This window comes from Spea bombifrons, chromosome 5 (assembly GCF_027358695.1).
Source record: "Spea bombifrons isolate aSpeBom1 chromosome 5, aSpeBom1.2.pri, whole genome shotgun sequence".
In the NCBI taxonomy this organism is placed as follows: domain Eukaryota; kingdom Metazoa; phylum Chordata; class Amphibia; order Anura; family Pelobatidae; genus Spea; species Spea bombifrons.
The window spans coordinates 45,903,474-45,926,191 of record NC_071091.1 but is presented as its reverse complement, the minus strand read 5'-3'; the positions used below and the strand labels follow the sequence as shown (position 1 = coordinate 45,926,191).

Here is a 22,718-nt window from a genome sequence, read left to right as displayed (position 1 = left end):
ATGCAAGAGGGCCGCAAAACTCTAGTTCATTCCTTATCTCCCGCTTCAACTATTGCAACACCCTTCTGATTGTATTTCTCTATCTTGACTCTCTCAGCTGCAATCTATGCAAAATGCTGCTGATGGGCTTTTCTACTTCCTCACCTTGTGAAGCTCCCAATCACCTCAAGATTTTAATTAAAATTCTTATATATGCTCCTAACATACTAAGCCTTCAATGATACTGCTCCCAAATACATTTCTGCCCTCATAACCAAATACTCGCCAACTTGATCTTTACTTTCTTCCCTTTTGCTAAGGCTTGTAAGCATAGACATAGCAGGATCCCTTACGGGTGGAGATACGAAGGAGATAGGGAGGTCAGCGAGGACCACAGAGGTAAATGATGTCCTGAAATATGGTCAAGAACCACAGACAGCAGCCAAATCTGAATCACAAAACAGAAGGCGAGGTCAACTGCAGCCAGGTCTGCAACAGAGATAAGCAACAGGGTTGATGTTCCTGGAGGAAGAAGCCAACATGTGAGGAAAGGGATTTAGGGGTAATTATTTCTGAGGATGTAAAGGTAGGCAGGTAGACAATGCAGTAGAGCAGCAGGTAATGCTAGCAGAATGCTTGGTTGTATAGCAAGAGGTATTAGCAGTAGAAAGAGGGAAGTGCTCATGCCGTTGTACAGATCACTGGTGAGACCTCACTTGGAGAATTGTGTACAGTACTGGAGACCGTATCTCCAGAAGGATATAGATCTGCTGGAGAAGGGCTACTAAAATGGTTTATGGATTACAAGATAAACCTTACCAGGACAGGTTAAAGGATCTTAACCTACATAGCCTGGAAAAAAGACAGGACAGGGGGGATATGATAGAAACATTTAAATACTTAAAGGGAATCAACAAGGCAAAGGAAGATAGTTTATTTAAAAGGAGAAATACTACCACAACAAGAGGACACAAGCATAAACTAGAGGGGCAAAGGTTTAATGGTAACATCAGAAAATATTACTTTACGGAAAGGGTAGTGGACACATGGAATAGCCTTCCAGCAGAAGTGGTAGATGTTAATACAGTAAAGTAATTTAAGCAAGCATGGGATAGGCATAAGGCCAAGCTAGATATAGGATAAGGGCAAGTACTAAAGGAAAGTACTCAGAGGTTGGGCAGACTGGATGGGCTAACTGGTTCTTATCTGCCGTCACTTTCTATATTTCATCAAGCCAATATCAAATAACAGAGAGCAAGGTCAAGACTGGCCGGATAAAAACAAGATTATACCAAAATAGCACTGGAACTGCACAGGAGTGTTACTTCAACCAAGGGAAATCAGTGAAAATATGTTTAAATTTGCAGTCTAGGGTGACGTTGAGAAACAGTGTGTGGTAGCAGGGAAGCAATGTGTGGACACGCTCCCTCAGAGGAGCGTCCAGCGGGACAACCCTTCTTGTTCAACATCAGTGCCTGACCTCACAAATGATCTAGTGGATGAATGGGCAAAGATTCACACAAAAACACACCAAAATCTTGTGGAAAGTTGTTATAACAACATTTAACCACTTGCCCAATATTGTGTAGGTCCCCCTTTTGCCGTCAAGACAGCCCTGACGCGTCGAGGCATGGACTAGACTTCTGAAGGTATGCTGTGGTTTTTGGCACCAAAATGTTAGCAGCAGATCCTTTAAGTCCTGTAAGTTGCGAGGTGGGGCCTCCATGGATGGCATGAGTTATCCAGGTAAGCAATGTACACGCCCCTAGCCATCCATGTAATGTGAAAAAAAACGTGATGGATTTTACCCCATGGGCCACCCATGACCTTGTCGCTGGTACACCGCGTTTCCTTCCTTGGACCACCTTGGACCTAGGCACTGACCACTGCAGACCGGGAACACACTACAAGAGCTACAGTTTTATAGACGTTCTGACCCAGTCGTCTGGCTATCATAATCTGGCCCTTGTCAAAGTCGCTCAGATCCTTACGCTTGCCCAACTTTGAGAACAAAATGTTCAATTGCTGCCTAATATACCCCACCGACTGCCACCATAACAAGATTAGTGTTATTTATATGACCTGTAAGCGGTCATAATGTTATGGCAGAACGATGTATACTATTTCCCTGCCATCCCAGGTGACACTCAGGATAGACTCCTCCTCCGTACCTGAGATAGGGCAGGACTCAAAAACATAAAAGCCCCTCCCCTCCTACTAACCCCAGTGGTTTTTCTGCCCTACATCAGGTAGGGAGGACTCGTCATCCCTTTTATTATTTTCTCCGGCTCCAGGTGGAGCCGTTTCCCTGGGCTAAGCCCCCTTCCTGGGGGATACCCTGCACCGTAAGCCGGATGGCTGGTGCTGCGCTGCCCAGCGCTTTTTACCTGTTTCGAGCGGTGCCCGTGTCCCGACGGCTGCGGCGCCCGCATCCCGGCTGCTGCAGCTGCTGCAGCGCCCGCGTCCCGGCTGCTGCGGCGCCCGCGTCCCGGCTGCTGCGGCGCCCGCGTCTCAGCTGCTGCGGCGTCCTAGTCCCGCCGGTCATCCTGGTCTGCTGTTGCAGTCGCCAGGGCACAACCGGTGCACCTCCTTCTTCCAGGGAGGCTTGCCGGTCACTGATTTAGCGGCTTGGTGCCGCTGTTGCGGCGTGCTGACGGCGGCCATAATGGCGGTGGCCTACTTCCGGTCCGGGCTCTCGCATTTCCTGTAGTGCGTTCCAAGCCTCGGTTTCAGTCAAGATTTGAATTTCTGGCGCCAATCCTCCGCTGCAGTGGATTACTGCCTGATTTCAGCCTCTTTTCTATATATATATATGAAGGTAGGTGATTTTATTTCTTTGTGTGTTGGCTTTTGGCTGGGCGCTCTTACATTTTCAGATATGTCAGCCCCAGATAACTCTGAGCCGCCCTCTGTTGAGGACAAGCCTAAGAAAGCTGTTACTAAGTCCAAGCATGCCCAATGTTCCGGATGCCACAAGGCTTTGCAGGATTCCAGGAAGAAGCTCTGCTCCGCTTGCCTGCGATCTGTAGCGGATTCCGAGCCGTCTGGGGGTAGAGAGTTCCTGACCTGGCTTAAAGAGGAAATGCAGTCTACCTTCTCTGCCTTCCGTCAGACCGTTCCTGTTCCTGCCTGTCATCACCTTTCAGCAATGCAAGACCCCGGTCTTCTGGAACGTCAGCCTTTGCTTTCTGACTCTGAATTTGACTATCCAGAGGTTGAGGAAGGTTCCTCGGAGGAAGGAGAGATCCGGGAGGAGAGCTCCTTTTTGTTTCCCGTGGAAGAAATTGAGACTTTAATTTCCGCTGTTAGGTCAGCCATGCATTTGGAGGAGTCTTCCACCCAGAAGAGTGACCCTTTCTTTGGTGCCAGCTTCTCCAAACAGTCCGCCTCTTTTCCGGTTCATCCTGCGTTATCTGACATTATCAAGCAGGAATGGCACCACCCGGAAAGGAGGGTTAACCTGTCCAGAAAGGTTAAGCGCATGTTTCCCTTTGATGAAGACTTTACTCAATTCTGTGCTACCCCGCTGGTAGACACTGCTGTTATGAGAGTCTCCAGAAAGACTGCTTTACCGCTGGAGGATGGCTCTCATTTCTCTGACCAGATGGAAAAGAAAGCCGAGGCTGCAGTAAAGAAATCTTTTGAGGCTTCTGCTGCTGTCCTTAAACCAGGTATTGCGTCTGCCTCAGTTTCCAGAGCTATCAAGATTTGGCTCTCCCAGATCGAGGAGGATATTGCTGCCAAGACCCCAAGGGAAACTATTCTCAAGAATGTTGCTGCGGTGAGATTGGCCGTGGATTTTCTCTGTGATGCCTCCATTGAAAACATCAGAATGACAGCCAGAGCTTCGGCGCTTTCAATTGCAGCTAGAAGGGCCTTGTGGCTTAAGGCCTGGGCAGCAGATAATGCCTCTAAAAACAAGCTTCTTAATATCCCTTTTAAGGGCAAGATTTTATTCGGGGAAGATCTGGAGTCCCTTTTGGAGAAAACCACAGGGGACAAGCATTGGATGCCTCAGCGAAAGCCTCCTTCTAAAAGACGGCAGTCCTTTCGGCCATTCTTCCCGGGACAATCTAGGGGCCATAGTTCTAGGTTCTACCCCTCGTCCAGAGAACAGAACCTCCGAGGCAGATTCCCTCGAGGGAGTGGGAGATTTGACAGACTCGCCTTTCCCAAAGCGTTTCAAGACCCCAAGAACTCTGCATGACGCCTCTTCCATTCCGGTGGGAGGAAGGCTCTGTTTTTTCAGGGACAATTGGTTCTCGCTCACCCGAGACCCTTGGGTGAGAGCCATTATATCTCACGGCTATCGTCTTCAATTCAAGACCAGACCTCCAGACCGTTTTTTGATATCCCACCTTCCTCCAGACCATGCAAGACGGTCGGTCCTGTTATCCACCGTCCAGCATTTGACAGATCTCAAAGTCCTGGTTCTTGTTCCTTGGCCAGAACTTGGCCAGGGGGTTTATTCTCCGGTTTTTCTGGTACCCAAGAGGCCCAGAGGTCTTCGTCTCATTATAGACTTGCGCTTTTTGAACAGTCACCTCCAGTTTGTCCGGTTCAAGATGGAAACCGTGAGATCCACCCTCGACACCTTATGCCTCAACGATTTCATGGCTTCATTGGATCTGAAGGATGCATATTTCCACGTCCCCATCCATCCATCGCATCAAAGTTTCCTGAGAGTGGCGATTCCTCGAGGTTCGACTGTCCAGCATTTCCAGTTTCAAGCCCTTCCATTCGGATTGTCGGCGGCCCCAAGAGTCTTCACAAAGCTTTTGGCAGTCGTGGCAGCGCATTTCCGGGTTCAGGGAATTTCAGTCATTCCTTATCTGGACGATTGGCTTATACATGCCCGGACAGCGCAGATTCTTCGGGTTCACCTTTCCACGGTGGTCGACACGTTACAAGATCTAGGCTGGATTCGGAACTGGGACAAATCCTGCACCATTCCCTCTCAACAACTTATGTTTCTGGGTCTTCACCTGGATTCCTGCACCATGAAAGCTTTCCTTCCTCCTGCCAGGATCAAGGTGATTCGGCTCCTAGTACGCAGGGTTCGCTCTGCGCCCCGAAGCTCCTTGAGGTTATGCATGTCTCTGTTGGGCAAGATGGTCTCCGCAAGGTATGCGGTGCCCTGGGCTCTGGCCCACATGAGAATTCTTCAAAGATTTGTCCTCAACCATCTAGAAGACAACCCTTGGGCTCTGGACAGGCTTGTCCGTCTTCCACCGCATGTCAGAGCCTCCCTCGCCTGGTGGCTCCAACAAAACATCCTTGCTGCAAGGTTCTTCTCACCACCGACGCCAGCATCAAGGGGTGGGGCGCTACGTATCAGGACCTATTCGTGCAGGGTCTCTGGTCTCCAGCTGCAAAGCTTCTTCCTTCCAACTGTCTGGAGTTGCTTGCAGTAGAAAGGGCTCTGCATCACTGGGAACATCTGCTCACCGGCAAGGACATTTTGCTTCGCTCCGACAATCAGGCTGTAGTAGCCTATGTCAACAGACAGGGGGGCACAAGAAGTCCTCGACTTCTCCGTATCTTACTCAGGATTTCCTTTTGGGCGGAGTCCCGTCTCATGACTCTGTCCGCTATCCACCTCAGAGGGACTCTGAACTCTCAAGCGGATTTCCTGAGCAGAACTCCTGTTCTGAGCCGCGAATGGGCTCTGCATCCGGCAGCCTTCGACCTCATCGTCCAACAGTGGGGCTTGCCCGAGATCGACCTGATGGCATCCAGAGACAATGCTCAGATTCCAGTCTTCTTTTCTCTCAAGCCTCAGGATCATCCTTTGGCAATAGATGCCTTCGCCCAGGAGTGGAATTTCCGTCTCGCCTATGTTTTTCCTCCGTTTGCTCTGATCTCCAGGGTCCTACAAAAGATCAAGAAGGACCATGCCTCCGTGATCTTAATAGCACCAGACTGGCCCAAGCGTGTCTGGTATTCGGACTTGATCACTCTAGGTCTCTCTCCCCCTCTGAAGCTCCCGGCTTGGAGAGACCTTCTGCATCAGGGTTCATTCCTGCACCCAAACCCTGCAGTATTCCACCTGACGGCCTGGAGGTTGAACGTGAACTGCCGAGAGCACAAGGTTTTTCTTTTCGTGTGGCTGAAACTCTTCTGCAAAGTAGGAAGAGGATTACCTCTTTGCGGTACATTAAGATCTAGAAGAGGTTTCACGGTTGGTGTTGTTCCAGGAGAATTTTGCCATCTTCATGTTCCTCGGCCTCCATTTTGGACTTCTTACAAGAAGGATTCAATAGTGGACTTCAACCTTCCACTATCAGGGTGCATATTTCTGCCATCAGTGCTCTCTTGGGGTTTGAACTTATTTCTCTGCCTGCGGTTAGCCATTTTACCAAGGCCATTGTCCGGATGCGTCCTCGTTCTGTCACCAGAATGGTTCCTTGGGACTTGAATCTCGTCCTTCATAGACTCACATTACCTCCTTTTGAGCCTCTTCAGTCGGTTTCTTTGTATTTTCTATCACTGAAGACGGCCTTTTTAGTAGCCATTACTTCTGCTCGTCGGATTTGTGAACTTCAGGCTCTGTCTATGAAGGAACCGTTTCTCCGTTTTTTTCCGGATAGGGTGGTTCTCTCTCTACTGCCGAAATTTGCACCCAAGGTTCAGTCGGCTTTCCACAAGAATCAGGAGATCATGCTGCCTACCTTTTTTCCTTCTCCTGGCTCAGCTGAAGAAGAAGTTCTTCACACTCTCGATCTGAAGAGATGCCTCACCATCTATTTGGAACGGACTCTGCCGCTGCGTCAGTCCTCTCGTTTGTTTGTGGCCTCTTCGGGGCCCAACAGAGGTGTCGGCATCTCCAAGTCTTCCATCGCTAAGTGGATTGTCGCAACCATCAACTTGGCATATTCTGCGGCTGGCCAACCTGCTCCTGTGGGGATCCGTGCCCACTCTACTAGGGCGGTCTCCACTTCCTGGGCCGAATGATGTTGTGTTTCGCCGGATCAGATCTGCAAGGCGGCTACTTGGCGAACTCTCCACGCTTTTGTTCAGCATTACTGTCTCGACCAGATGGCTCAGGAGGACTTTTTGGTTGGAAGGTCCTTGAGGCTGTTTTGTCTCCTTAGTTTCCCACCCTTCTGCTTTGGTACATCTATCCTGAGTGTCACCTGGGATGGCAGGGAAACTGGAAGTTCTATTTACCAAGAGCTTCTTTTCCCTGCCAATCCCTGGTGACACGTTTCCGTTCCTTTTCAATAAATTTTTGTTGCATCAGATAGATTTTCCTGTGTGGTCTTTGGTATTCACTGGGGTTAGTAGGAGGGGAGGGGCTTTTATGTTTTTGAGTCCTGCCCTATCTCAGGTACGGAGGAGGAGTCTATCCTGAGTGTTACCAGGGATTGGCAGGGAAAAGAAGCTCTCGGTAAGTAGAACTTCCAGTTTCAATCCTGTTGCTTTGTGCAGCAGGGGAGTTGGGGCATTTTGTACCTGTAGGTGTCTATGGTAGCTGGGAAACTGGAGTGGTTGTGCAACTTTTTTAAACAAAAGAACTGTCCTACTGTCTGACGGAATGTATTGCCTCCATTTAGGGCAGCGTTTCCAGAGGCTGAAGGAGATGGTAAGGACATGCAGAAACATACAAGGTACATCATAAAGATCACAAGATAAATCATAAAGGCATTCCCTATAAAAAAAATTCCAAGTACAATAGATTGTGTGACCATACTTTTACCTGTAAAAGTATGTAATAAATAACACATTTAAATATCTAATAATCATTCACTAACATTTTTTTGTGAACACTTCCTGAATTACAGGGATCAAGAAATTTGTCCATGAGCCCTACTAAACATGTATACAAAGGAATACAAACATTTCTTACTTTAAAAAACTTTTTGCATGTTCCTGATGAGGCGTGACAAACAAAAAGTCATCAATGAGTCGCAGGAAGACACTGAAAAAAAAAAAAAAAACTTAAGACATGCTGTATCTCTGTATATTATATATACATACATACATATATATATACTGTGTATATCATGTGAAAAAAACATATATCTCTTGATTTTTATGATTTCATTGCATTTATACCTTGAAAGCTTTAGTTTCTTTAGATCTAAATAGATATTTTCAGTCTATTAGCATTGTACTTAGCACCAGTGGAAACTGTTCTGTTTGTATTTTAAAATAAAGATTGATATTAATTCCTCTTAAATGCTACTAAGTATCAGACCGACAACAACTGTCTGTATAATAATTTATTTATTATTTATCAGCACATCATACGGTTGATATAGACAAAGGCTCATATTCATATAAAGATCACATGGGTATGAAAAACTCTCAAATATTACTAATTGTAAGTATCAGTAACCCTATCCATCTAATGTATCAGTGTGTCTTAGTCTGTCAATTCTAGTCTTGTCACACCCCTTGAATATATGTAATGTAAGAAGCGTTGCATAAATCGTTGGTGCTATATAAATAAAAGATAATATTATCAAACAACTTTGTATATTTTTTTTATTATCACTTCTATTATCAACACATCATACAGTTATAAACACGTTTTTCATTGGTTTTAAATGAGGAGTATTTTTCACATACACAAAAATTACAATATTCTCTATTTGTGAAAATTACTAGACTTGTGCATTCATATTTGGGAGAACATGAAAACGAACACGAATAGTGAGTTTTCATGCTCAAACGGAATAACGAAGAAATGAACATGGCGGCAAAACGTACACGAAGACGCACAAAACTAAGAATCTTCGTTTCTTCGTCTTCATCTTTGTTTTCGCAGCAGGCCCGCCAATTTTTAAAAGAAGAGGACACAGATTGAGTGAGCTGATCTTCGCTTGTCCAATCAGCTCACTCTAGTAACATCATGCTGAGGGCTCGTTCAATGTCTGTGCTGCTTTTTTTTGGAACTAGGAAAAAGAGCACAGCTTTGCAACACTGCTGTGCTGCATCAGAGAGAGATTGTTCTATGTGAGACTGATAATCCTTATCCTGCCATTTCTCACAGTGTACTCTTACTGAAGTAGGATTTATTTCAGTGCTTCTGTCAACTGTGTAGTGCTGTTAAGCTGACAGCACTGGGGTGCCCTTGTTCTGGGCTGGCAGTGCCTACTGCCTGTCCTGTCTTCCCTATATTTTTTTTAACTTGATTTTGTAATTTCAGGACAGTCAGTCAGTCAGTCAATTCAGTTAGTTAAGCTGAACGGCTGGTATTAGTAATTAAATAAGATAATTTATCAATGTAATAGTATATAATAATAATAATAATATTGTCATATAGTATACTAGTGTAGACGACTACTAGTGTATTATAATCATTATTTATTATTATAATTCATTTTAGCTAATTTAGCTATATTATATTAGCTTAGTGTGCTTGAGACATTCTGTCAGATAGAAGAGTTAATTTATCCCACATAAAGATTAACCAGTCCACTACTACCCTTAAGCTTAAGCTAGAAGTTGATTATTTATTTATTAATTATATTAATATGAGAAATCCCTAATAATGTATTACTTAGTTAATTTACTTAATTTTTTATTTTAAAGTTAAGCTAAACTTACTAGTACTGGTGCTTTAGTTTGTTCTTTGTGTTAGCAACAGCAAGAGACAAAGACAATTTTTCTTCTTAATATTATTAATAATTTTATCAAAAATATTTATTTTTCATTTAATTTGTTTTCCTCACCTTAGTCCATCAGTGAAGTGAACTTGTTGGGCTAGTGAGTCCAGCCGCATAAGTGCTGTATGTTTTTTTGTTGAGCAAGCAGTGAAGATAACTATTTTGCTGTTAAATGTTATTTTCTAATTTCTTTTAACCCCTTAATGACAAGACTGTTTATTACTCGTAGTACATTTTGGGACAATGGCTCTTTTTACATTTTTCAGTGTTGTGGTTTAGCTGTAATTTTCTTCTCTCATTTTGTGCACCCACACATTTTTTTTTCTTTCAGGACAAACAGGGCTTTCTTTAGATACCATTATTTTTATCATATCATCTAATTTACTATAAAAAATGATAAACTATGGTGATTTTGTTAAAAAATGACTTTTCTCACTTTACAAAAAATATTTTACTCATCTGCAAAAACTAATGAAAAAAACTGCTAAATAGATTCTACTATTCGTCCTTATGTTTTTTTTTTTGCTTTTTTCTGCATGTTATGGGGCAATAAGTACTAGTAGCATCGTGCTATTTCAAAATAATTTTTTCCCCAAAGCTGTTCATTCTGCCCATGTGCTATTTCAGGTATCTTTGAAGCCGGCCAATGCAATTTACCCCATCAAACCATATATTTTTAAAAACTAGACACCCAAAGGTAGTTCAAATGCTGGTATTTTAACCATTTCCATACACTAGTTCTACCATCAGCCTTTCTCAAACTATTGTAGTAAAACATTTTTGTATTTTTTTCACACACGTTGTACTCCAGGTATAAATTTACCCCACCTGGTATATGTCACTGCCAAACAACACCCCGACGTGTCCTGCAACATCTCCTGAGCGCAGTGATACCCCACACGCATGGGTTTGTTAGGTTGTTTGGGGACTAAAAGGCCCTTTTTGAGAGGTGTGCATTTTTCAAATTGGAATTTTGACATGTCAAAAAGTCTGCCCACATATCCTATTTCGGGTATCCTTGAAGATGGCCAATACACAGTAGCGTACCTAGTGGGGGGCTAGAGGTCCGCCCCAGGTGCTGCTCGTCAGGGTGGTACCACGGGCTAGGGTGACCACATGTCCCGGATCCCCGGCAGCCTCGTCCTTTTTTTTTTTTTTTTTTTTAAACGGAGGAGAGAGAGAGGGGCAACTAGCAACCGCTCAGCGCCCCTCAGTCTCCTTCGCGAGGCCTCTAACTCCGTCGCGGTGCCGACATGTCACGCTCAGCAGTGAAGCAGCGCAGCAGCAGAGCAGGTAGCAGCGGTAGAGCAGGAAGACGGAGGCCTCGTGCTCCCACTGCAGGACTTCTGGATGGTAAGTCCAAAACCTTTTTGAACGGGATGCGGCCTTTTATTTTCGTAGTGACGGGGTGCATTTGACCAATGTTGGTTTAGATTTGTTTAATCTAGCCTTACAGGAGGGTGTGGAAAAGGCCACGGCTGGTGTTGTGGGGGGGGGGCACTGATTTAAGGGTTTTAAACAGCGGCAGCTATGGTTTACGGATGAGGAAGCATCCAGGTATAAGGAGGTAATTTGGGTTGCTTGGCCCCTCCCCTGGCCTTTACATAATAGATCAATAATGGACGTGCCCACTGAGCTAAGAGACACGGCTAGTGGTTAGTATTGATGGTGTAAGGTTATGGTGTTGGCTGATCTATTGGACGAGGGGGGAGGGAAGCATCCCCGGGTTGTTCTTATAGATGCTAGTTGCACTATGTATAGTTAATATTTGGTCGTATAATTAGGCTGGCAGGGATTTAGGAATAAATGTTAGGAATTAATGTTTTAATAAAATGGCTGTGGCCTATTTATACCAATTATTCTGGAGTTAAGTAAGGTGAAACGGTGGGGTGGTATTGTGTTTTGGGGTATTATGTTCCAGTGTCCATACCTATCAAAAGTAGTTAAAGGAAGGAGAAGGAGTTAACTGGTGACAGGGTCATCGACGGTAGAGGCTCATTGACGCACGTGACAGGCAAAGGATGGCCCATGTGGTCAAATCCAACTATTGTAGCTCAAAATTGCTAAAACAGTTAATGTTGGTTCTGATATAAAGGTCTCAGAACACATTCTGCAGACCTTTGCAGTTTCTTGCATATAGAGCTGCATAGCTGCAGATCAGTCAGGGTGCCCCTGCTGACCCCTGTCCACTGCCGAAAGCGCCAACAATGGGCACATAAGAGCATAAGAACTGGACCAGGAAGCAATGGAAGAAAGTGGCCTGGTCTGATGAATCACTTTTTCTTTTACATGGATGGCAGGGTGTGCATGTGTCGCTTACCTGGAGAACACATGGCACCAAGAATTATCCATGGAGGCCACTCCTCGCAATTTACAAAACTTAAAACTTCTGCTGCTAAGGTCTTGGTGCCACAGATACCACAGAATATCTTTAGGGATCTAGTGGAGTCCATGCTGTGATGGGTCAGGGCTGTTTTGGTAGGAAAAGGGGTACCTACACTATATTAGACAAGGTGTTGATGTTATGACTGATCATTATATATATAAACTAAAAAAAAAAAAGCCAGCTAGATAGATTATTGGGAGGGGCTGGTGAGGATCCAGCTGTCTTGGTGCACATTGGCACCAATGACATAGTAAGAGGAGGTAATTTTAGGGATTTAGGGAGTAAGATTTAAAAAAAGGACCTCCAAGGTCTCAGAGATACTATCTGTGCCATGCGCTACACCAGAAAGGCAGCGGGAGATTAGGCAGCTAAATGCATGGCTGAAGTCTTGGTGTAAGAAGGAGGGCTTTGGGTTTTTAGAGCACTGGGCTGATTTTGCTTTGGGGTACAATCTCTATAGTCGTGATGGATTGCACCTAAATGCAAGAGGGTCCAATGTGCTTGGGGCTAGAATGGCTAAACGGTTGGAGGAGATTTTAAACTAGGAATGGGGGGGGATAAATATTGGGCTAGACAGCATAGAAAGGGAAGGCGATTTACTTGGTGGGTGGATCTGGGGGCTTGGTCTATACAGATAATAGGGAGAAGCATATATTTTGCATCAGTGTTAAATGACAAGCTAAAGGTCATGTCTACAAATGCTCGCAGTTTAGGGAATAAGATACATGAACTTGTAACAGTTGTGGCAACTGAGAATGTTGATATAGTGGCTGTTACTGAGACATGGTATAATGAGAAAAATGACTGAGACATATCAATACCGGGGAACTCTTTATATAGAAAAGACAGAACGGGCAATAAAGGGGTGGCCCTTTATGTGAAACATAACATAAAATCTAACTTAATACAAGTTGGTGAGGAGAATTTAGAGTCGGTTTGGGTTACAGTACAATTTGGCAAAAGTAAAGTAACTCGCGTAGGTGTGATTTATAGACCCCCAGGACAAGTAGAAGAACTAGATAATCCACTAGTGGAGTAAATAGCTAAAAGTACAGTGAAGGGGGATGTTATAATCATGGGTGACATTAATCTCCCTGATGTGAACTGGAAAACGAAAGCAGCTGGTTGTACCAGGAGTGCGGATATTCTAAACTGCCTACTGGGATTATCTTTAAAACAAGTAGTTGAGGAACCAACTCGTAAGGAGGCCATATTGGATTTAGTGTTCACAAATGGAGATTTATTAACAGATATTTCTGTAGGTGAAAGTTTGGGATCTAGTGATCATCAGTCTATGTGGTTTAATATACGAACAGTGACAGAGTCACACCACACAAAAACAAAAGTTTTAGATTTTAGAAAAGCTGACTTTTCTAAAATGAGAATATGTATAGAGGAGTCATTATCAGACTGGGGCAATTTAAATGGCGTTCAGGAGAAATGGGATTATGTAAAAGCTGTATTATTGAAGATAACAGAAAATTGTATTAGGCTGGTCAGCAAGAGTAAAAAATTAAAGAAACCGCTGTGGTACTCTGCAGAAGTGGCCAAAATCGTAAAAGACAAGAAGTTAGCCTTTAGTAGATACAAAAATACCCAAAGTGAGGAAGACAGACAGATCTATAAAAGAGGCAAAGAAAGTTATAAGATTTGCCAAATCACATGCAGAAGAGCAAATTGCCCTCTCAGTAAAAATGGAGATAAAACATTTTTTTAGATATATAAATGAGAAAAGGAAAGTTAAACAAGGATTAGTTAGACTAAAAACAAAAGGAATGTATGTATAAGAGGATAAAGGTTTAGCTGACTGCATCAATTAATATTTCTGTTCAGTTTTTACAGATGAAAATGAGGGAATGGGACCTCAGTTGGGAAAAAAGACTGAATCATTTGAAATATGTGAGTTTATCGAGGCGGAGGTTCTACTTCAGTTGTCTAAGGTAAAGACAAATAAGTTGATGGGGCCTGATGGGATACCCCAAGTTATTAAAAGAGCTTGGGGGTGTACTAGCAAAACCATTAACTGATATATTTAAGGAATCATTGGTAACGGGAGTCGTCCCAGTGGATTGGAAAGTAGTGAATGTTGTGCACATTCACAAAAAGGCAGTAGGGAGGAGTCGGGCAACTACAGGCCAGTTAGTCTTACATCTGTAGTGGGGAAATTAATGAAAACAACGTTAAAGGAAAGGATTCTTGAACATCTGAAGTCACATGGGTTTCAAAATCCAAAACAACATAGGTTTTCCTCAGGAAGATCATGCCAAACGAATCTTATTGATTTTTTTGATTGGGTGACTAAAGTAATTGATCAAGGTGGTGCAGTAGACATTGCGTATCTGGATTTCAGTAAGGCCTTTGACACTGTGCCACATAGAAGACTTATAAATAAACTGCAATCTCTGGGTTTAGATCCTAATGTTGTTGAATGGATTAGGGAGTTGGCTGAGTGACAGACAACAGAGGGTTGTAGTCAATGGCGTATATTCAGAACAAGCTCTTGTTACCAGTGGGATACCTCAGGGATCTGTACTTGGACCCATTCTCTTTAATATTTTTATTAGTGATGTTGTAGATGGTCTTGATGGAAAGGTATGTTTATTTGCTGACGACAGAAGCCAAATGGCCAAATGGCAAACGATCTAGGTAAACTGGAACAATGGTCAGAGCTGTGGCAACTGGCATTTAATGTGGATCAATGCAAACTAATGCACCGGGGCATAAAAACCCATGGGCAGAGTATAGAATATTTGATACTGTCCTAACCTCAACGTGTGAGGAAAGGGATTTAGGGGTGATTATTTCTGAGGATTTAAAGGTAGGCAGACAATGCAGTAGAGCAGCAGGTAATGCTAGCACAATGCTTGGTTGTATAGCGAGAGGTATTAGCAGTAGAAAGAGGGAAGTGCTCATGCCGTTGTACAGATCACTGGTGAGACCTCACTTGGAGTATTGTGTACAGTACTGGAGACCATATCTCCAGAAGGATATAGAAATGTTGGAAAAAGTTCAGAGTTTCAGTAAAGGCATTTAAGCAAGCATGGGATAGGCATAAGGCCAAGCTAGATATAGGATAAGGGCAGGTACTAAAGGAAAGTACTCAGAGGTTGGGCAGACTGGATGGGCTTATCTGCCGTCACTTTCTATGTTTCTATGTTTCAGCTTTTCTGCTGCTTCAGGTGAACAAAATATGGCTGGAAGTATGCTCGTTTAGTGTTAATGTATATCTAGAGAAATTTCCTTTACTTACTGAATCCGCATAGAAAATGACCAAATTGCTTGATCTTCACAGGGACTTGTAAATGCATAGTTTTTGTGTCTCCTCTTTTGTCTTTCTGCTGGTGTGTATTTGGCAATCCTCGTTGCTACCTGGAAAATCTGGATTTGCTCCGACAGTCAATAATTTTACGCCTGGGGCATGACGCGGTATCTAGCTAAGACTGGGTACAGGATGTACTATGTGTGAGGCTTATGTACTGCTGCCTGAGGGCTCCACTATTAGTTAGGCCCCCAACTGGCTGCCACACTGCTTGGAGTTGGAACAAAGAAATGAAAATATCTGTGGGTGAAGTACCCCTAATGCCTTCGCACTCTACCGGTGTGGAAAATACAGTCCTATTTCCAAAAACCCGGTGCACCAGAGGTGCTCGCAGACTTGCATTCTTGTGAATTTTTGTATTTTGATATTTTATACCTGCATTGTGTTTCTTTGCCATGGTTATGGCATTTAACCTCTTTTATACTTAATCCGAGTTAAAATCACACCTGCATGGATTTTGTGTGTAATCTGCATGCATTTACCAACTGTACCTCATGGGTAAATTTACTATGGCAGCTTTTAAAAAATATTTTTTTTGTTACATTTACTATTTTTTTGAATTTAAGGCGATATAAAGAGGGGAAATTAAATTTAGATTTTTTGTTAACCAGATCTTATTAAGCAAGGTACAGTTTTTCTCAAATCTTTGAAAAGATTTCACTAGGTAAAGTGTAAGATGTTTGTAAGAGTATTAACTTACTATAAATAAGTTATAACTTATTATAACTACACTATGAAAATTGGCCTTGATTCCCATGTACTAACATGTGCCCCAACCTCCAGAACTCATAACTACCAACAAATAAAGTCAGTGAAAAATTCAAGATATTGCCTACCCATCTTGTTGTGTTGTAAAAAATATGCTATTTTCCATGTCACCGTAGAAAAAGCTGCATAACAATGCTGATAATATTGATCCTTGAGGTATTCCACAGCACTGTATGTAATATCTGTAAAAGCATAAAATTGTAATGTGTAACATTAAACTTTACTTTATATCTTTTAATTATTTTCATATAATTCTAAATTATATAATATAAAATAATCAAAAATCAAGCACGAAAAAAAGCCTAATGCAAAAGGAAAAACAAACAGCATGTTATAGATGGGTGAAGTGGGTAAAATGTTTGGGAAGAAAACCTTTTGGACAGGCACCCCTTCCCTCTGGAATGAGGAGAATAGAAAGTTGAATTCAAATTGCAAAGCCATAAGCTTTACACCTAACTCCCCTATGGTAGAGGGACGATGTCCAAACTTACCCCATCCAGCATCTTTAAATGATGCATCTTCGCATCCTTGGCCCAGCAAAAAATTATACTAATAAATTCTGTGCCCAATGGAAGCAGACTGAAAAAATAATATTGTTTATTCAGAATTGCATATACGCCTGTGTACCAGCACCCTCAATCAGTTGGACAATGCATCGCCTTGTATTGACATGAATGGTACCTATGCCTTTAAGATTAATGTTTATTAATCTTGCCCTCCTTTTCACTTTGAGCATGTGGATGGTGGTGATGGAGGGTATACTTGGGGACTACACCACCTCCAAGGGATTATTTTATTAACCCTCATTCTATCACCCATAGAGAGGGAGAAGATTGGGCATCATCAACCACTTTGGTTTATGTGGGTTCCTGAGGAACGTTGTTTAATTTTCTTTTACCTATATTTGTTCACAGAGAGAAAGAACTCAACTTGCAACCCCGAGGTGATATTTGTCATTAGAACTATGTTCCAACTAGCATTAGCTAATAAATCTATTAGCATCATGCAGACTTCCCCCGGCTGCAAGAGATGAGGATCCCCCACAACCCAACTCAGAGTTGAGCTGGATTTGAATTATGAGCCAGACTTGAAGTGAAATGACATGACACTTACCACCACCACAACCATCAATAATACAATTATAGATATAAAAAATAACAATAAATCCAATTAATACCACTGTTACCTCATCTGGTGGGAAACGTATTAAAGTGTGAGAAAATTATAAGACTGTGGGAGATGGGCGCACAGCAAGGTGCAAGATGTGCCGTAAGGTGGCGAGCAGGGACGTCTTACCAATTCTGAGATGAATCAACATCCAAGTATACACCATGCAGCTTTATTTCAAGAGGAAACTGAAGGCATTGACAACGACAGCAAACTCACAGTACCCGCCACCACCAGCTGTAGCTGCCACCACATAGTGCTAGGCTAGTTCCTGTATTCATGTTTGTCTGTCTCTTATGAACCTTTGCCCTCCTTTCCCTGAATCATCTGAGGATCTCTGTTCCTCTCTCCAAGTCCCAGTTAAGATGTCCTATCCTTGCTTAAAGGAGAAGCGTCCGAGGATCCTCATTCCATCCCTTATGTTCCTTGTTCCCTGTCCTTTGTTGTGTCTTGTAAATGTATGTCTTGTCTGGCTATGTTTCTTGCTCGGTCTCCTTGCTCTGTCCCCCTTGCTTGCTATGTTTCTGCTGTTATTCTGCTTAGCTTCCCTACTCCCAGCCTGCAGCATCCTGTACGTTCGTCTGGAGAGCTATGTCTCATGCTTGTTCCAGGGTGCCTGCAGGATATCTCTTTGTTTTGTTCTGGACAACATCCGCTGCTATGTCAGGGTGCTGGTATGTGGCTGCACAACCCTAGGTGCTCAACCCCCGGGGTGAGTGCAGTCATCCCCGCACCAGGCCCTGTCCCACTCCGCTACTGCGCAATAACTCCTGAACTCCATCTTTGGGCAAAGTTGTGGGTATGGACCCAGTTCCTGACAGATTTAGGGTGTATTACACAAAAGTGCTGTTGTTGGGGATAGACCAGCCACACTGTTAAAAGTATTGCGGGAGAGGGACTAGGAAAGTTGAGCTAAAGGAATATGGGAGGGAGTTAACGTGCAATGTTGTAAGCATCCTTAAAGAAGTGGGTCTTGAGGGATTTTTGTGAAGGAATAAAGGCACGGAGAAAGGTGGATAGCCCGGGGAGAGCATTCCAGAGGATAGGGGCAGCCCTTGAGAAATCTTGCATGAGAGCTAGAAATCAAAGGAGAGGATAGAAGGAGATCATTGGGAGAGCGGAGAGACCGGTTAGGAGTGTATTTAGAGATGAGTAAGGATTTTGAAATTAATCCTGAAGCGCACAGGCAGCCAGTGAAGACACTGACAGAGGGGAGAGACATTAGTGAAGCAATGGAAGAGGAAGATAAGTCTGGCAGCAGCATTCATGGTGGATTGCAGAGGGGTGAGACGGTTAAGAGCTAAGACAGAATTACAATAATCAAGGTGGGAGATAATAAGGGCATGAACAAGAGCCTTAGTACCATTCTGTGTTAGGAAGGAACGGATGTGGGCAATGTTTTTAAGATGAAAACGGCAGATTTTAGAGACAGACTGAATGTGGGGGGTGGAGTCAAGGGTAGCACCATTAACATTGAGGGAAACTGATAGGGAAGTTTGGTTTTGGAGAGATTGAGTTTCAGGAAACGTGCAGACATCCAGGTAGAAACAGAGGCGAGACACTTAGTTACACGATCTAAGACAGAAGGAGAGAGATCAGGAGAGGATAGATAGATCTGGGTGTCATCAGCATACAGGTGGTAGTGATCAGTTTGCCAAGTGAAGAATTGTAAAAAGAGAATAGAAGGGGTCCTAGAACTGAGCCTTGGGATATCCCTACTGAGAGGGGAGGGGAACTGTTACTGGAGACAGATGCTGAAGGTACGATCAGAAAGGTAGGAAGTTAACCAGGAGATATATATATATATATATATATATATATATATATATATATATATATATTAGCCACTACAGCCAATATATATATATATATATATATATATATATATATATATATATATATATATATATATATATATATAATATATATATATATAAATATATATAAAAATATTATCCCCTGCTGCCAATATATATATATAAATATTAGCGCCTGCAGCCAATATATATAAAATATTAGACCCTGCTGCTGATATATTATATATATATATATATATATATATATATATATATATATATATATATATATATATACCGTATTTGCTTGATTATAAGACGACCCCCCAAATCTGAATATTAATTTAGAAAAAAAAAGAAAAAGCCTGAATATAAGACAACCCTATAGGAAAAAAGTTTTACCAGTAAATGTTAATTCATCTAAACTATTTTTTTTTTTTTTAAATAAAAGCTATGATTGAGAAATATATTTTGGTTTTATTTCCTTCTATTTTCCAACCTGCCCCCAGTTATGCACATCTGCCCCAGAAATGCCTTACACCCCCTATATGCCACTGTGCCCCATGATATGACTTTTAACCCTCTTAATGCCACTGTGCCCCATGATATGCCTTTTAACCCTATATGCCACTGTGCCCCATGATATGCCTTTTGACCACCTATGTGCCACTCTGCCTCCAGAAATGCCTTATACCCCTATATGCCACTCTGGCATTTAGAGGGTTAAAAGGCATATTATGGGGAAGAGTGGCATATAGGGAGGTTTAAGGCATTCAGGAGGCAGAGTGGCATTAAGGGGGTTAAAAGGCATTTCACAGAGCACTCTGCCTCCAGAAATGCCTCTTTAACCCTCTATACGCCACTCTGCCTCCTGAATGCCTTAAACCTCCCTATATGCCACTTTTTTCTTATTTTATTTCATTTTATTATTATTCACATATTCTCACACCTATATGATATTCACATTTATTTGAGGTTATTTAAGAATAACCCAGATTGGCATTTTTTCCGTTTGGGTATTTTGATTCCGATCTTTTTCACACATATACATGGAAACACAGCATTGCAGGTATACATCAACAGAACACATGCCTGCCCAGGCATAGTGCTCTAACTACTACTGCTGCTGCTTTTTCGCTGTCCTTAATCTGGGCGATGAATTCTATTAATTTGTGTGATATTAGGAAAATTCAGTCCTGCTTAATGTGCCTATCATTTACAAGCCCCTGCCTACCCAGTGCCCTGCTGCTGCTTTTCTCTCTTTTTTATAGGGAGGGATCAGTCTTGTGGCTAGATATGTCTGTCTGACAGTGCCTGGCCCAGCCCTTCCTTTCTCTGGGGGATCGATCCTTTTTTTTGTGATATGCATGGGGGGGGGTAATTCGGCCTGTCTGCCAGTGCCTGCATGTGCTCTACTCTGGAGCTGCAGCTCAATTTCCTTCTTTACCTACTGTGCAGGGGATTCAGCAGCTCCAGACTAAATAAATGATAAATCAACTATATATCTGGCATACCAGGCAATACAGGAACTGAAAGGGTTTTTATTTTCAAAGACTGTTCCCACCAACCCCAAAAAGGATGGCATAGAAAGGTGGAAAGAAAGTGCCCATAGAAGTCCACATCTTTGGAGATAAAAAGAAAACAATTATGGGTCCACAAAAGCCAAATAGATTTAACCAAAAAGTTTAACAAATCTGGCAATAGTGTAACCCCCAGGGAAAAGAAAAAGTGTCGGTGCGCTAAGCTAGTCTCAGGCTCAAATAATACAAATGTGTAATACGAGGCCTACCAAACAGGTGTAAGCATGCTGCAAGAAACAGTGTATTGGCTGTACAATACAGACTAGCTTAGCGCACCGACACTTTTTCTTTTCCCTGTTTGCACATGTTTGAGGTTGTTGGCTCCTCATCAGTCTGGTTGCAGCTTGCTGTCCAGGGGTTAATGGGGAGGATGTTTAATTGCACCTCCCCCAACACATTAATAAGGTTTTGGTAGCAGTATAAACTGCTTTGTGTGCCCACTATGTAGGAGGTGAGAGTAGGTTCTCACCCTATTGAGAGTGTGCCTTGACGTGGCAGGTGAGCTTAATTATGCTTTGGCCAATTCATATAACCAAAACCTCTCATTTATATTATGTTTATATATTTGTTGCCAACTTTATTAGGGTAAGAAGCGCAGACAGTTTTTGTTTCTTGTAATAGTGTAACCCCCGACATACCTTCCTGCATGGCCGCTGCCTCCACTGCACAGAGCCCGATGGAGGGATCTCACAGGCACCTCCAAGCGGCTGTCATGTTTCATGACAACACCTTCTTGGACACCTTCCATTTCTAAGATGGCCACCCACCCTAGTTAAAGGCTTATCACACGTGTAGAAAACGGCAATTAAAGGTATACCTTCCTGCCTTTTCCACACCCATCCAGTTAACATCAGATTGGGGTTTTCTTTGGTAGGGCTATTTAATCCTGGCAGTCTGAACATTCCTTACTTGTTATAAAGCTTCCTCGTGGTTTCTTCTTGTGCTTTGACAATTCCTGGCTCCTCCTGACGTTTTTTTTTTTTAAATGTAATCTTTATTGAAAGCTTGTGTAGAAAGAACAGCACAGAACATCACAATGCAAATACAACAAATAGGAAATTTTCAGATCTGAGCATCATTAACCCCTTAATGACAATTGATGGTCTGGGCACGAAAACGAACGGTTAACGACAATTGACGTGCCAGGACCGTCATGATTTTAAACGGGTGCAGAAAGCGATCTATGTTCGCTTTCTGCACCCAAACGGTGTTACTGTAATGCCTCAACCTCGAGGCATTCAGCAACACTGCGATCGGCACTAGGGGCCGTGTATGGCCCCTTCCCCGGGATGTCAACGTCCGCCACACATTGTATGGTGGCGGACACCCGTTTTAAAAGTGTTTAGGAGGCGATCAACGATCACCACCTAAACTTCAATGGTGTTGCCGAAATGCCTCGATCAGGAGGCATTCAGCGACACCAAACCCCAGGACGAGCTGTGACCGGTCCAGAGAGCGGTCACAACCGCCACTGCGAGTGATTTCTCCAACCGCAAGATGTCGGCTGTCCTGTAAAAAAAAAAGGTACATAACAGTTTGATCAAACAATAAGGACCCAATACATTCCAAGAAAAAGAGAGCCTCTACACTGTTGATGCAAGGCCACTGTAAGTATGTGGGTCATGTCAGAAATCTGATATATGGGTCTGCACTGTGACATCCTTCTAGGGAGAGCACTTTTATTTTAGAGTAAAATTACGTACATTCCAAAAGGGAACTAAGAACATGTCAAAACCAGAACAGTTAAGATGGAGGCCATACTGCTGAGATGGAAGAGTGTGTGGGGATGGGTGCACATCTTGTGTTTACTATCTAAATCTGAAATGACCCAATACAGCTAAAACACAAAAAGTACTTTATATATTTAGAAAGTGGTGGTGCACAGTTTATCAAACGATACATCACATGCAAACACGTCATCCGCGTGTACAAGGCCAACACACACAAATGATTTACAATGTAAAACATGTTCCACAAAAGAGGGGCAGCACAAACCCGATCTCAGAGACAACAAGTGCTAACAGTCCTGAATTAAAAGTTGGTGGGTAATTTATAAAATCGACCCAAGGGGATCAAACCTTGTTCATTGACAAAGGACATGTGTTCCAG

The 22,718-nt window shown here is 42.9% G+C and overlaps 1 protein-coding gene across 1 annotated transcript in view; it reads right to left on the bottom strand.

The window, feature by feature from the left end:
• Positions 1-22,718, bottom strand: part of TERT (telomerase reverse transcriptase) — a 360,451-nt gene that overhangs the window by 99,105 nt on the left and 238,628 nt on the right. Inside the window, exons 10-11 of the mRNA XM_053467313.1 lie at positions 16,135-16,248; positions 7,829-7,900 (exon numbers count right to left, since the gene is read on the bottom strand). Coding sequence (XP_053323288.1) covers positions 7,829-7,900; positions 16,135-16,248 — 186 coding nt within the window. The remainder of the gene's footprint in view (positions 1-7,828; positions 7,901-16,134; positions 16,249-22,718) is intronic.